Source organism: Odocoileus virginianus, chromosome 7 (genome assembly GCF_023699985.2).
Source record: "Odocoileus virginianus isolate 20LAN1187 ecotype Illinois chromosome 7, Ovbor_1.2, whole genome shotgun sequence".
NCBI classification, from domain to species: domain Eukaryota; kingdom Metazoa; phylum Chordata; class Mammalia; order Artiodactyla; family Cervidae; genus Odocoileus; species Odocoileus virginianus.
Window position 1 is genome coordinate 733,840 of NC_069680.1, and position 15,582 is coordinate 749,421.

At 37.1% G+C, this 15,582-nt stretch overlaps 1 protein-coding gene across 18 annotated transcripts in view; it reads left to right on the forward strand.

The window, feature by feature from the left end:
• The window catches only part of CC2D2B (coiled-coil and C2 domain containing 2B), a 221,769-nt gene that overhangs the window by 172,630 nt on the left and 33,557 nt on the right, over window positions 1–15,582 (forward strand). For 16 of the 18 annotated variants that reach the window (XR_011488596.1, XR_011488595.1, XR_011488594.1 and 13 more), the window contains 5 exons: window positions 4,892–4,984; window positions 8,908–8,999; window positions 12,250–12,420; window positions 13,852–13,948; window positions 14,749–14,858. Coding sequence is in view for 15 of the 18 variants with exons in the window: in XM_070469930.1 (XP_070326031.1) it covers window positions 4,892–4,984; window positions 8,908–8,999; window positions 12,250–12,420; window positions 13,852–13,948; window positions 14,749–14,858 (563 nt within the window). In the remaining 3 variants the exon portion in view is untranslated. Of the gene's footprint in view, window positions 1–4,891; window positions 4,985–8,907; window positions 9,000–12,249; window positions 12,421–13,851; window positions 13,949–14,748; window positions 14,859–15,582 lie in introns of those variants that run through there. The other 2 variants (XM_070469943.1, XM_070469944.1) reach the window with 2 other exon arrangements.

Here is a 15,582-nt window from a genome sequence, read left to right on the forward strand (position 1 = left end):
TTAAAAGGAAAATTGTACCTCTATAATAGAGAAATCTAGTTGTCACCATCTTGACTTAGTGATCCAGCTTAATCTTATTAAGTGCAGTAGGAAGAATAATGGCTCCCTAAAGATGTCACTCCCTTATGCCCCGAACCTGTGAAAATGTAATGTACCTTGCTTAAAATAGGGAGATTATGGTTGATTATATGGGTGGACCTAATTTAATTGTATGAGCCTTTACAAGCAGAGAAAACTTTCCAACTAAGAGCAAAAGAAAGATCGCTTTTGCAATAGCAAGAGAAATCAGAGGAATTCCAATCATGAGAGGGACTCAGCATGTAGTTGCTGGCTCTGATTTGGTGGTCCACTTGTGAAGATTGGAGAGAGATCCATAGACGCTAAGAGTGGGCCTGAACTGACAGCCAGTGAGGAAACGAGACCTCAGTCCTGTTACCATGAGATATTAGATTCTGCCAACCATCTAGATGAGCTTAGAAATAGATTCATCTCAAAGTCTACTGGTGAGAACCCAGCTGGCCTAAACCTTGGTATTAGCCTTGTGAACCCTGGAATAGATAGCTAACACCACTGTAAATAAGTCCATTTGTATAATGAGACAATCTAGGCTTCTAACCTACAAGACTCTGAGGTAATAAATTTGTGTTTTCTGGAGCCACTAAATCTGTGATAATTTGTTCCAGCAGCAATAGAAAACTAAAACATTGATAAAGGACAGGCAGATATCATTGGCTCCTAATGTGATACAATATGAGATACACAGCACTACGTGTTTGAAATACCCTTGTCAAAAATGTATTACCTGAATCAAATTAAGACTTTGTTTTTTTTACAAGAAATATGAGGAATAGAGAAACAAGTTAAATAGCACCACAAGGAACCAGTCAGACAAGTATGAAATGTGGGACTACTGGCTAGGAAGTGCAACTGTTTTTCTGTTACATTTTGATCTTTTTAAAAAGCCATCATTTTTAGACTTAAATAGACATTTTTCCAAAGACGACATACAAGTGGCCAACAAGTACATGAAGAGACAGGTGCTCAATATTGTTATATGTTACAGAAATGCAAATCAAAACTACTATTAAGTATCACCTCACTCCCATCAGAATAGCCATCATTAACAAGTCTACAAATAGAAAATGCTGGAGAGGCTGTGGAGAAAAGGGAACTTTCCTACACTGTTGATGGGAATGTAAATTGGTGTAGTCACTATGAAGAACAGTGTGGAAATTCCTTAAAAAACTAAAAATAGTGTTACCATATGATCCAACAATCTCACTTCTGGGCATTATCCAGAGAAAACTCTTAATTCAAAAAGATACATGCATCCCAATGTTCATAGCAGCAGTAGTTATAATAGCAAGGCATGGAAAGAACCTAAGTATACATCTAATGGATAAAGAAGATGTGGTAGTGTATATATACACTTGGCCATAAAAAATAATGAAATAATTCCATTTGCAGCAACATAAATAGACCAAGAGATTATCATACTACATGATAATCGTGTAGTAAGTCAGAAGGAAAAAGACAAATGATACCATCTTCAATTTAGGAAATGCATTTCAAAGTCTTAAAAAAGAGAGCTGTGCATTTATGTGCTCATACACGTACATCCCTTGATTTGCTAGGAATTTCAAGGCTGCATTCAGTAGCAGTTTTTTGGAATTGTGTAAAGCTATCATTTGGCTGTCTTAGGTAAAACTTGTTCTCAGTAAAATAAAATCAAAGGAAAAATATCATATGATATCACTTACATATGGAATCTGAAAAAAAGATACAAATGAACTTATTTTAAAAACAAATAAGACTCATGGACATAGGAAACAAATTTACCAATACCAAAGAGGGAAGGGAGTGGAGGAGGAATAAATTAGGCATTTGAAATTAGCAGATACAAGCTACTATATAGAAAATCAATAAACAACAGGTTCCTACTGTATAGCACAGGGAACTTTATCCATATCTTGTAATAACTTATAATGGGAAAAAATCTGAAAAAATACGGACAGTGATTGGTGGAAAAACAGCAGTTGGTAAAATTTGGATATTAGAATATTAAGTATATTGATAATTGAATCATAGATATATTGGAAAATTGTTAATTTTGTTGTCTATGATTATGGCACTGTGGATATGTCCATAGTATTTGGAGATTCATGCTGAAGTATTTATTTAAGAATAAAGTGTCATGGTGCTATAATTTACACTGAGATATTTTAGCCAAAAAAAGAAAAGAAATAGATTAAACAAACGTGGCAAAATGTTAATCTCTAGGTTACTAGAGAGTAAGTATATAGATTTTAATAGTCTTTCTCATTTTCTGTACGTTTGAAAAACTTGAGAAAAAATTAGAGGCAAAAAATAAATAGCATTCTATATACCAATAAAAACCCACTAGAAATGTAATTTAGCAAAGATACACCTTACAATAGCAATAAAAACTCTTACATACAACTCTTACATAAATTGGAATATATTTAACAAAACATGTACAAAACTTAATGGAGAGAATTGTAGAATATTTTGAATGGTGTAAAATTAGATTCAGACTTCACAACAGAAATAAATACCATGTGTAATGAAGATTACCCATGAAATGCGAAACTCTGTTTTTTAAATTAATTTTTATTGGAGTTGAGTTGCTTTACAGTATTGTGTTAGTTTCTGCTGTACATCAAAGTGGATCAGCCATATGTATACATATATCCCCTCCTTTGGGGTTTCCTTCCCATTCAGGTGACAACAGAGCATCAAGTAGAGTTCCCTGTGCTACACAGCATAGTCTCATTAGTTATCTATAGCATCTATCTATAGCATATATATCCATATCTATCTATAGCATCCATAGCGTATATATGTCAATCCCAGTCTCCCAATTCCTCCCCCGCCCTACTTCCCTCCTTGGTATTCATACATTTGCTCTCTACATCTGTGTCTCTTCTTCTGCTTTGAAATGCAAAACTTTAAATGGATAGCTTAATCTGGGACAGGAAAGTATTTCTTATACAAAGCACAAAAAGTATAAATTATAAAGAAGTGGAATAATTAACTTGATAATATTAAAATTTAAACCCCACAAATTAGGAAAAGATATTTGTAAGTTACATATTAATAAAAATTAACATCCAGAGTATTTAAGTAAATCTTATAATTTAATACTTTTTAAAGTAAATAAAGTGATATGAAATAGTAATATAATATGTTGTTTGTTTAGTTGCTCAGTCATGTCTGACTCTTTTGTGACGCTATGGACTATAGCTTGCCAGGCTCCTCTGTCCATGGGATTTCCCAGGCAAGAATACTGGAGTAGGTTGCCGTTTCTTTCTCCAGGGTATCTTCCTGACCCAGGGATGGAACCTGCATCTCCTACATTGGCAGGTGAATTCTTTACCACTGAGCCACCTGGGAAACAATATAATGGAAATAACATAATGTTGTTCATTCACTCAGTCATGTTTGACTCTGCATCCCCATGGACTGCAGCACGCCGGGCCTCCCTGTCCTTCACCATCTCCCAGAGCCTGCTCAAACTCATATCCGTTGAGTTGGTGATGCCATCCAACCATCTCATCCTCTGTTGTCCCCTTCTCCTCCTATCTTCAATTTTTCCCAGCATCAGGATCTTTTCTAATGAGTCAGCTCTTCGCATCAGGTGGCCAAAGTTTTGGAGTTTCAGCTTCAACATCAGACCTTGCAATGAATACCCAGGACTGATCTCCTTTAGGATGGACTGGTTGGAGCTCGTTGCAGTCCAAGGGACTCTCAAGAGTCTTCTCCAACACCAGAGTTCAAAAACATCAATTTTTCAATGCTCAACCTTCTTTATGGTCCAACTCTCACATCCATATATATAATATAATATATCCTTAGGTAAAAGTGTTTACTTGCCAACAGAATTGATTTCAAGGTTTCTTGTGGATAATTAGAAAAACAAATTACTTTCAGATAATTTGTCTACTTTAAAGATACTTCATAATTTTTGTGTTGTCTTTAATGTTCTCTATAATGTAAAATGATTTTTGTGTGCTTTAGGAACGTATCCCAGAAATGCAGATGTAATAGATGCTGATTTATTTTAAATTATATAAATGAGGCATCCTGACAAATAATCATACCAACTGCTATATGTAAAATTAAAGTTATTGATTATGGTCAACATATTTTGATTACTTACTACCTGCCACACACGTTATAAATATTGTTTTATTTAAATCTCACAGCAATCCTGTGATATGTTAATAGTAGTAATATTATTACAAAAGAGGAAACAGATCTGCAGTAGTTAATCAACTTTTCCCCAAACCACACAGTTAGTAAATGGCAGGGCCAACTTGAATCCAGGACTGTGACCTCCAAAGCCCACCAACTTGAACATTACACCCTAATGTTAATACTTCCCATTTCTTTTGTTTCTAATGATACCAGGTAAATGGACACATGAAGAATAGTTCTCAGTTGTCTTTACATCTTCTTATCATTTTCTCAATTGCAGTTTTTTTTCTCAATCATTAGTTTTAAAAGATAAATGAAACTCTCCTAGAAGAAAACAAAATATAATGGTTCTTCGATAATTCTCAGAGGGAAGAATCTTAAAGAAACATTCTCTCCTCCCAACTCCAGAGTGTTGCCAATATCTCTTACACATAAACTGAAATGAGTAGTTAATATTTTCATTGCAGCATATCATATCTAAACTTTGTTACATTCAAGAAGTGAAACTAGGATATTACCCTAGTGGTCCAGTGGTTTAAGATTCTGCACTTCCTCGGCAGGAGGCACAGCTTTGATCCTTGGTTGGGAAACTAAGATCCTGCATGCTGCATGGCATGGCAAAAACAAACAAACAAAAAAAAATGTGAAACTAATTTAATTTCTCTACTTACAGGAATATGAAAGTCAGATAGAAAAGGATATGTCCATTTCAGATGTGAATTCTATTACTGCACAAAGGATTAATTCTGCCAATTTTCTGCAAAAGGTAACAACAACAAAATAATATTGTCAGTGTATTTGAGTTTACTTTTGTGAAAACTAGTCTGCTGGATGCACAGCATAGTACTATACCCTTCACAGAGAGTCAGACGGGCGAACCTGGTTGCTCCTCACCTCTTTCTGGTCACTAACGGTTTTCTGTTCAGTTCAGGCTTCTTTTTCAGAGTTACCTACTGACCATCTGTAAATGTACACAGTTGACGTGTATTATTGATGCACCAGTTACTTCAGTTGACAGCAAACTCATTATTAGAGCATATTCCAACTTTTTCTGTTTACACCCATCTCTTCTTGACCCTGAAAATTCACTTTGAGAAGTACACCAGCATTTTGTTGGATTCCCTAGTTTTATTAACAACTCATAATGCTGCACACCACAGCAGTTCAGTGGACAATGGATGGAGGACTACTAGGAAGGAGACAGAAAATAGTAGAGAAAGACATACTTCAGATATTTACAGAACACCCTGCCAAAGCCTAAACCAGGTTTGAGGTGGAATCCCTCAATCAAATTCACCCCTGATTTCTTTCTACTGACCCCTCATCCTTCCACCCTGAACTTCCAGAGCACAGGGACTATATCTATAGATCCATGATGCCCAGCACAGTGCTCTTAACTCAGGAAATATTGAGACATGTTTGAGCAGTTAATGAGGTTAGGAATAAAACCACAAGACTTCTGCAAGAGTAGAATTGATAGCCCTTGCTATAGAGCACCAGAGAAGCCTTTCAAGATAACTTGAAAGCAGAGGGCCATGGAAAGATCTGAGAGATACACGCCAAATACCTCATAAAGACCGGAGAGAAGTGACCTTGAGTGACTAGATGAGCCCTAGGCAGGTATGTGCAGACCTGTTCTGACCACCCCATTTGTCTTTGGGCAAGTTATCTATGCACTGAGTCCTGCTTTATTGTTTTATGAAAACAGACAATAAAAATGCCTGCCTTGCTTTTCTTGTGAAGTAAAATGATAAAACTGCAAGTGCTGAGCTAGTTTGTACTCTGTTCCTCTGAGAGTGTGGTGGAAATGCAGACCACTGTAGCTATCATAGTCTGTTTCAGTACTTCCTGTTTGTCATTGGCAGGTGTTTTTTTCCCACTCACCCTTGCCCCTCCTACACCTTCTTTATTAACTGCATGTGTGTGCCAAGTCACTTCAGTTTTGTCCGACTCTTCTTGACCCTGTGGGGTGTAGCCCACCAGGCTCCTCTGTCCGTCGAGCTCTCTAGGCAAGAATACTCTAGTGGGTTGCCTTGCCCTCCTCCAGGGTATCTTCCTGACCAAGGGATTGAACCCATATCTCTTAGGTCTCCTGCATTGGCTGGCAGGTTCTTTACCATTAGCACCACCTGGAAACCCCTACTAGCTCCATATTCCTTTGAAAAAGGGTTGAGAGGTGATTTAATAATGAGATTTATGTCTTAGGAAATAAAGAGGTGTTCTTATAAGAAAAGGGAACATACACCCTACTCATCCCGTCTCTTCTTTTTGATGGATAAGGAAGCCTGGGAGGGAGGGTAGCAGAGGGTCAGGAAGGTGGTAAAAGTGCAAGTGTCTGAGGATTCTGGAACTTCATGCAGGATCCTGTGAAGGAGCATCAAGAACATTTTGTGATTGTGTTTCAGCTCCTTGTGGAGACTTCTTTGCTATCTGGAGATAGTTTCACACTACAAGTTGAAGGATAATGACTCTAATTATATGAGTGTTTAAATCTGATTGTGAGTTATGTGGGTTACTCCCTGCTGTGTTACTGGTGTCAGTGGTACCTGAGGCCAGGGTTGGAGCAGTAAAGTGCCAGCAGTCTCATGGATTGCTAGATAAGGTTTTGCTGAAATATTTGCCTCTAAGAGGCCTGTAGCTTTCCTCAATCTGTCCCTTCCATTAATTTACTCAATACATACTTACTGAGCATCTGCTCTTAATCAAGAATTATACTAGAGATTGGAATTACAGCAGTAAACAAAAGAGACTAAAATCCTTGACCTCCTAGTCATTCTAGTGGAAGAAGTCAGAAAATGAAAAAAATATTAGTGTATTAGATTGTGATATGTGCTCTAACAAGTAAAGTTGGAAAAGAGCGTGTGTGTGTGTGTGTGTGTGTGTGTGTATGTTGGGATGTGGGGTACAATTTTAAATAAGATAACCAAGGAAAGCCCCTGAGAAGGTAACACCAACAAAAGACCGGAAAGCTGAGGGAGCTAGATTTGGAGCTCCAAAAGGTTAGAGTTTTCATGGGAGAAGAACATCACAGGCTGATGGAACCATATGTGAAAACTGAGAAAGGAATATGCGTAGCCTGTGGCAGGAACAGCAAGGAGCTCAGTCTGTGTGCTGCCAGTGGAGCAAAGGAGAGAGAGAGGATGAGAGAAGGGGTGGGAGAAGGGAAAGAAACGGAGGGAGGGCTCAAGCACAATAATGGGGTCAGAGGGGAGAGGGATGTGGTTCACCTTCAAGGCAAGCAGTTTGTTGCCCATACAGGCTTCCCTGGTTGCTCAGATGGGAAAGAACCTGCCTGCAACGGAGGAGACCTGGGTTCAATCCCTGGGTTGGGAAGATCCCCTGGAGAAGGGAATGGCAAACTACTCCAGTATTCTTGCCTGGGAAATTCCATAGACAGAGGAGCCTGGTGAGCTACAGCCCATGGGGTCACAAAGAGACTCACTCTCTCTCTCTCTCTCTCTCTCTCTCTCTCTCTCTCTCACACACACACACACACACACACACACAGAGCAGAGTAATTCTTAGGAATTCTGTTTTTCCCATTCTCCTACCACCTCATTTTCCTATATAATTTAAGCAGATCATTAGTCTCTAGGTTGGGCTTCCCAGGTGGTGCTAGTGGTAAAGAACCCTTCTGCCAGTGCAGGAAAGGTAAGAGATGCAGGTTCAATCCCTGGGTCTGGAAGATCACCTGGAGGAGAGCATGGCAACCCATTCCAGTATTCCTGCCTAGAGAATCCCGTGGACACAGGAGCCTCGTGGGCTACGGTCCATAGAGTCGTAAAGAGTCAGACACAGTGAAGCGACTTAGCACACATGCATGTATACACAGTCTCTAGGTTACATTATCTCCAGGATGATACGTGGCAGGACAGAAAGCAGAAATTTGCCTTGAGACACGCTTCTTCCTGGTTTCGTTTCTAAAAGTCTACACCTGATGTGAAGGATGGGATTAGAGTAGAAAGGGAGGAATTTCCTTAGACTATAAAGAATTTCAGAGTCCTTAGAGGAACCAATTTCTATGGGTTCTGCAAGCAGCACGGGCTTAGGGGAATGGCTCTGTTGAAGCACTGAATATCTACCAAGCAGACAGAATGAGAACTTAAGGTCAGAGTAGGATGAACTCAAAGGACATCCTGTGGGAGAGGGTGAGTGTGGGATGATATGGGAGAATGGCATTGAAACATGTAAATTATACCCAGAGGGATGGGATGGGGAGGGAGGTGGGAGGGGGGTTCAGGATGGGGAACACATGTACACCCATGGCGGATTCAAGTCAATGTATGGCAAAACCAATACAATGTTGTAAAGTAAAATAAATAAATAAATTTAAAAAAATAAAAGGACAGACAGAAATGTGATGACATTTCTTTGTGGATCAAGATTTGTGTGAATACAAGTGACCGCTATAAAAACACATTCACAGGTAATCATCTTCTTTGGTGAAGACTAATTCTGTCTATGTGAATACTCTGAGATAAGTTGAAAAAGAGATGAGAGGGTCATAATGAGAGTGTTAGGAATGATTTTGATAATGGTCGGAAACAGAACCATACTTTCACTTATCTGATTCCCCTTCCCATTCCTTACTTATAAAAAGTAAGACGAACAAAAGAGTGACACCAGTACCATTGTGTATACTTAATCTTAAAATATGAACTCTTTATTTCTTAAAAATATGTTTTGTAGATGAGAAGGTTGGTAATGAGAAGAATTGTCAAAGTTAGCAAATTTAACTTATCAGATATTGTGGCTGATTATGAAGAAATTGTATCTGCAAGGTACATACTAAAATTATTATTATTTAAGTCTGAAATATAAAGCTATAAGTTAGTTCCTTCAGAGTCCTCAGATAAGTTCTCTTTTTATATTAATGTCAAAATCCAGTTACCAAGCATAAAATGAAATATAGTGATTTAAATATTTTTAATAATTTTAAAATTCCATTTTGGACACATCTGTATGATTTATATTTTCAGTTGTATAGTAATTTTGTTTTTAACCCTCTCCTTGTGGCAAGAAAGAAAGCAAAACACCTTTGTCCCAAATTAGTTTTGCTTTCAGATCTCCCTGTCCTGGGACTGATTCTGGAAAAATCATTGGTGGTAGCACCATGCCCTAAGCCTATAATCTCCCCCTTTCAAAACTGAATCCTCAGCAAAGACTGATATAAGGACTCTGTGATCCACAGGCAGCTGCGGGGGGAGCCTTTTGCTGAAGGAACTCAATTCTCATACTGTCCTACCTGTGAGACTTAAGGCTAGGAACAGGAATTGGGATGCTACATATCTGGGAAACCACTCTGGGGCCACTTGCAGGTTCTTAGTATTAACAGGAAGGTTTTAATTGGCTTAGGATGCTGAGATATATTTGGGGGGAGGGGTTTCTATTCTAAAATATACCTTGAAGTAATTCTCTATGAGCACATGTTTTAAAATGAAAGCTTATTTTAAAAAAAATTTTATTGGGGTATAGTTGATTTACAATGTTGTGCTAGTTTCTGCTATATAGCAAAGTGAATCTGCTAATCATATACATATATCCATTCTTTTTTAGATTCTTTTCCCATATAGGCCATTACAGAGTATTTAGTAGAGTTCCCTGTACTATACATAGGTCCTTATTAGTTATCTATTTCATATTTAGTAGTATTTCACATTCATATTTGTTATTGATCATATTTATGATATATTATTTATATTATTTATCATATGTTATCATTTATTATTTATCATATTCATATTTCATATTTAGTATATTTAGATAGTGGTGTGTGTGCTGATGGACCAGGTAAGCCTGGCATGCTGCAGTCCATGGGGTTGCAAAGAGTCAGGCATGACTGAGTGACTGAACCGAACTGACAGTGATATGTGTGTGTCAACGATGAAAACTTATTTTTTAACTTTTCATTTTATATTGGAGTACAGGTGATTAACAATGTTGTGTTAGTTTCAGGTGTACAACAAAGTGATTCAGTTATACACATACATGAATCTATTCTTTTTCAAATTCTTTTCCTAATTAGGCTGTTACAGAATATTGAGCAGAGTTCCCTTTGCTGTACTTGTACTGGGTCCTTGTTGTTTACCCATTTTAAATATAACATTGACATATAAATTGTCAATTTAAATATAAATTGACAGTGTGTACCTGTCAATCCCAAACTCCCTTGTCCCCGTCAACCCCTTCCCCGCTGGTAACCATGAGTTTGTTCTCTATGAGTCTGTTTCTGTTTTGTAAATAAGTTCATTTGTATCTTTTTTTGGATTCCATATATAAATGATATTACACAACATTTCTTTCTCTGACTTACTTTCCTCAGTATGACAGTCTCTTAAGTCTATCCATGTTGCTACAAATGGTCTTATTTCATTCTCTTCAATAGCTGAGTAATAGTCCATTATATATATATTAAGAAACATATATAGATTAATATATATATATATATTTCTTAATCTTAATATGTATATTTCTTAATCTTAATTTCTTATTTCTTAATATATATATATATGTATCACATCTTCTTAATCCATTCTCCGGTATATGGACATTTAGGCTGCTTCCATGTCTTGGCTATTGTAAACACACTGCAATGAATACTGGGGTGCATGTTCCCTTTCAGACCATATATTTCTCTGGATACATGCCCAGGAGTGAGGTTATAGGATGATATGGTAGCTCTGTTTTTAGTTTCTTAAGGAACCTCCATACTGTTCACCATAGTGGCTTCACAAATTTACATTCCCACCAACAGTGTAGGAGGGTTCTCTTCTCTTCCTACCCTCTCCAGTGTTTATAGTTTGTGGGTTTTTTCATGATAGCCATTTTGACTGGTGTGAGGTGATATCTTCTTGCAGTTTTGATTTGCATTTATCTAATAATTAGCAGTGTTGAACATCTTTTCATGTGTTTTCTTGGCCACCTATATGTCTTCTTTGGTGAAAATACCTGTTTAAGTCTTCTGCCCCTTTTTTGATGGAGTTGTTTGCTTGGATGATATTAAGCATCATGAGCTGTTTATAAATTTGGGGGACTAATCCCTTGGTCACATCACTTGCAAATATTTTTCCCAATCTGTGAGCTGTTTCTTCATTTAGTTCATTTTTTCCTCTGCTGTGCAAAAACTTTTGAGTTTAATTAGGTCTTGTTTGTTTATTTTTGTTTTTCCACTTCCATTACTCTGAGAGAGGGATTGAAGAAGATGTTGCTGTAATTTACGTCAGAGTGTTCTGCCTATGTTTTCCTCTAAGAGTTTTATAGTGTACAGTCTTACATTTAGGTCTTTAATCCATTTTGAATTTATTTTTGTGTGCGATGTCAAAGAATGTTCTAATATCATTTTTTGCATGTAGCTGTCCAGTTTGCCCAGCACCATTTATTGAAGAGACTGTCTTTTCTTCATTGTATATAGTCTTGCCTCCTTAGATCAATTGACCATAAGTACATGCATGTATTTCTGGGCTTTCTGTCCTGTTTCATTGATCTGCATTTCTATTTTTGTGCCAGTACTATGCTTTTTTTTGTGCCATGCTGTTTTGATGACTATAACTTTGTGGGGTAGTCTGAAGTTTTTATTTTCAGTCTTTAGAGGAAAACAAATGTGACCATAAAGTTATAATTCCATATAACTTTGTGTTCACACATAGGCTCCATATAGGTTTGTGTTGCCAGGAGTTGCAGCACTTATAACTAACTCCTACTCAGAACTATGTAGAAAATGATCAAGAGAATGATTCCTAAAAAATGAATAATCTTTTGAAATAACATCATGTTTCATGGGATTACCTTTCCATGCCCTATCTCTTCTTGGACCATATACCCAAAGAACTTGGAGCAATCAGGTGCTCTCTTAAAACACAGAATCCCTTCTACACTCAGAAAAAGATTATTCTCTTGGGTCTAAGACAACTCTGTCTCCCCTACTAAAGAGAACATGGTTCAGAATAATGACCTTATTTATAATAAATTTTAAAAATCGTTATCTTTCAAATATTAAGTTATTTTATATCAATCTGATTGACCACTTTTTAGCCAGTTGACATATGCAGTTTGTAAGCTTCTTGAACAACGAAGAAAGTTAAAGCCTCAGAGGAAAGAAAGGAAAAAAGTGGCAGCACAGACTGTCTGTGATAGAGATATTAAGATTCTTATCAGAATACTGAGAGCTTATAATATTCCTACAAGGAAAACAACAGTTAATAGGTAAGGCAGTTGCACCCATTTTTGGAGTTACAAAAAATGTCTTAAATGTAAATTTCTAAACTGTCTTTTTAATAAAACTTTGCACTGTATTGATGCTCTACATACAAAAGCTGAATGAAAGTTGAAATCTTCATTTGAATAGTCAAACTTAACTGTCATTGCTATGTAGTAAAAGTTTGCAGAAGTTTGAGATGCCTGAAGTATCTTTAACATGTATATTTTTGGGTGCTATATTAAATAAATGCCTTCTGTCCATATTTCCTATTTTGAAAACTTAAGCAGCTATTGCCAATTATACTGTCCACTCACAGTGTTGGAAGTAGAATAGTAGAATACAGGAGAGAATAGGCTCCATTTTGAACTTGTCATTTTAGGTGACTTCTTATAAAAATCAGATCTTACCATCTCTTTTGCAGGCACTCAGAATGATGTGTTTTATTGATGTTTCTTGGGCAGAGGATATGTGGGGTCAGAATGATCAAATGAAGTCATCCTGAATATTTAGTATATCCTCAATATCAAGTGTCATATATTTAATCTCATATATAATTTATATATTGTGAATATTTCACACCCAGGTACCTAAGGAATACTGAGTATCTCTATCTACTTTTAACACAGGTGTGCTCTGCTTACTTATTTTATGTTTATCCCATGAATTCTACCTATGAGAAACATTTTGCTTACTAGCTACTAATCTACAGTTAAAACCTCTTAAAGGTTTTGCCTGTGTTTTGCAAATATGATTTTATTTATGATACACTTGATATTCTCAAAACAAATGCACATTTCAAGGCTATTTTGTGAAATAAGGACATTTAAAAATTACTACCATTTTCTACAATAATCGGGCTTATTGGGCTTCCCTTGTGGCTCAACTAGTAAAGAATCCACCTGCAATGGGGGAGACCTGGCTTCAATTCCTGAGTTGAAAAGATTCCCTGGAGAAGGGAAAGGCTACCCACTCCAGTATTCTGGCCTGGAGAATTCCATGGACTGTATAGTCCGTGGGGTTGCAAAGAGTTGGACACAACTGAGCAACTTTCAGTTTCTGCAATAATTAATCTGTAAAAGAAAGAATACTGTAACACGAAAAATAGGAATAATATAGCTCACAGTATTACCTACCCTATTTTCCCCTTTTTGCTGAAGATTAGTGAAGACTTTACCACAGACTGGTTCCCATCCATAGCTCAGCACTGAGGAGCTACCCTTTCAGAGTAGTGATTGTCACATATTTATCTCTAATCACCTACAATATGAAGACCCAAAGCAAACAGTAAGATCCAGGATAACTAACTTATCTATCTATAAGCATAAGCAGAAACCCAACAACACAGCACATAAGCATAAGCAAAAACACACCTATTCGCACCAAAACAAATATTGAAATTAATTAAAATGTATGTCTCTATATTGTTTTTCCTGAAGGTCCTTGGGTATGCCTACTTATTTGGTATCATCCATGTCTCGCCTCAGACATAAAGAAACAATCAAATCATTAGCCTCAGATGAAATCTTAAATGAGGTAAGTATTTAACACTTCTCTAAAGTGCAGTTTTGATCATGTTTTCTCTGAACTGCAACTGGCCCCTAACTGGACTATCCTTCGCTAATCTCTTGGGCTTCTAGTTTACTCTCCATAACACAGTGATGGTGCTGTTTACAAAATGTAATTCTAACCATTTCATTCTCTACTACCCTGCCCTCAGGGTCTATAGAATAAAATGCAAGCTCCTTAGAAAGTCTACCAAAATCTGTATTTATCTGGTTCTTATCTACCAATCAGTCAGCCACATTTCTCTCCACCCCACAGCGGTCTCATATCACGCTACTGCATTCTAGAAGTCCTCCCTTCTTGCCCTTTCCATTGCCTGCAATGGCCACCATACTTCGTGTTCATGTCTTACTGGCCACATGAACTACTATTTAATGTTTCGAAGCTCAAGCCCATGCAGTGTGTTCTATGTGAAGTTCTCTTTGTCCTCACCCCCAAAAGTTTAATCATCCTCTCTCCTGAGTAACTATTATATCCTGAATATATTTCTTATGTTTCACTGCCATTATTTTCTTAACTGTCTGTTTTCTCCTGACAGGCTTAAGATAAAAAATCCTTAATGATATCCATGTATTTTTGGATCCTAGCAAGATCATACCTGATATTAAATAGGATGAAATCTTAACTGAATGAATGAATGAATAAGTAATGGTTGTTTGAAAAACTAGAAAAACCAAACCATCTAGTTATCAGCCAGTAACTAATTTCTACCTTTTATCAACTATATAAACTATTACAAAAACCTAGTCAGTGTTTATCATGTGTTTCAGGAAACTGTACACCCCTTTGTGGAGGTTTCCTTTCAGCACACTGTATACCAAACCAGCATTGCCAGTGGATCTCATCCATGCTGGAATGAAGAAATTAAAGTAGATTTTATGTAAGTTGGAGTCCGTTTTTCCTTGACTCCCCCCCGCCCTTGGATTATTTATTTATTTTTGTCCTATGGATTTTTCTTTTCATTTATTTTTATTAGTTGGAGGCTAATTACTTTACAACGTTGCAGTGGTTTTTGTCATACATTGAAATGAATTAGCCATGGATTTACATGTATTCCCCATCACGGTCCCCCCTTTCTTTGACTTCTAAAATAAACCAATAACAGAATTATTTTCTTGAGCCATTTATTGAAAATAATGATTGATACAGGCTTAATTTTTGAGTTTTTTAATTATGAAGTGTGTTTACATAGATAATGTATGTGTGTGTGCTAAGTCGCTTCAGTCATGTCTGACTCTTTGTGACCCTGTGAACTCTAGCCCACCAGGCCTCTCTGTCCGTGGGATTCTTTAGGCAAGAATACTGGAATGGGTTGCCCTGCCTTCCTCCAGGGGGCTCTTCCTGACTCAAGAATTGAATCTGTGTCTCCTGTGGTTCCTGCACTGCAGGCGGATTCTTGATCACTGAGTAAGCAGGGAAGCCCCTATATAGTGTATATGTAAATATAAGTTCTGAGGGAAAATGAATATTTGTGTATCTACCATTTAGCTTTAAAAATGGAGTGTTGGCAGTAACTTTGAAGGCTCCGCTGTGCCAATACCCAACTGTATCCCCTTCCTCTTTCCCCAGAGATAAAAACCATGTTACCCTTGTGTTTATCCTTC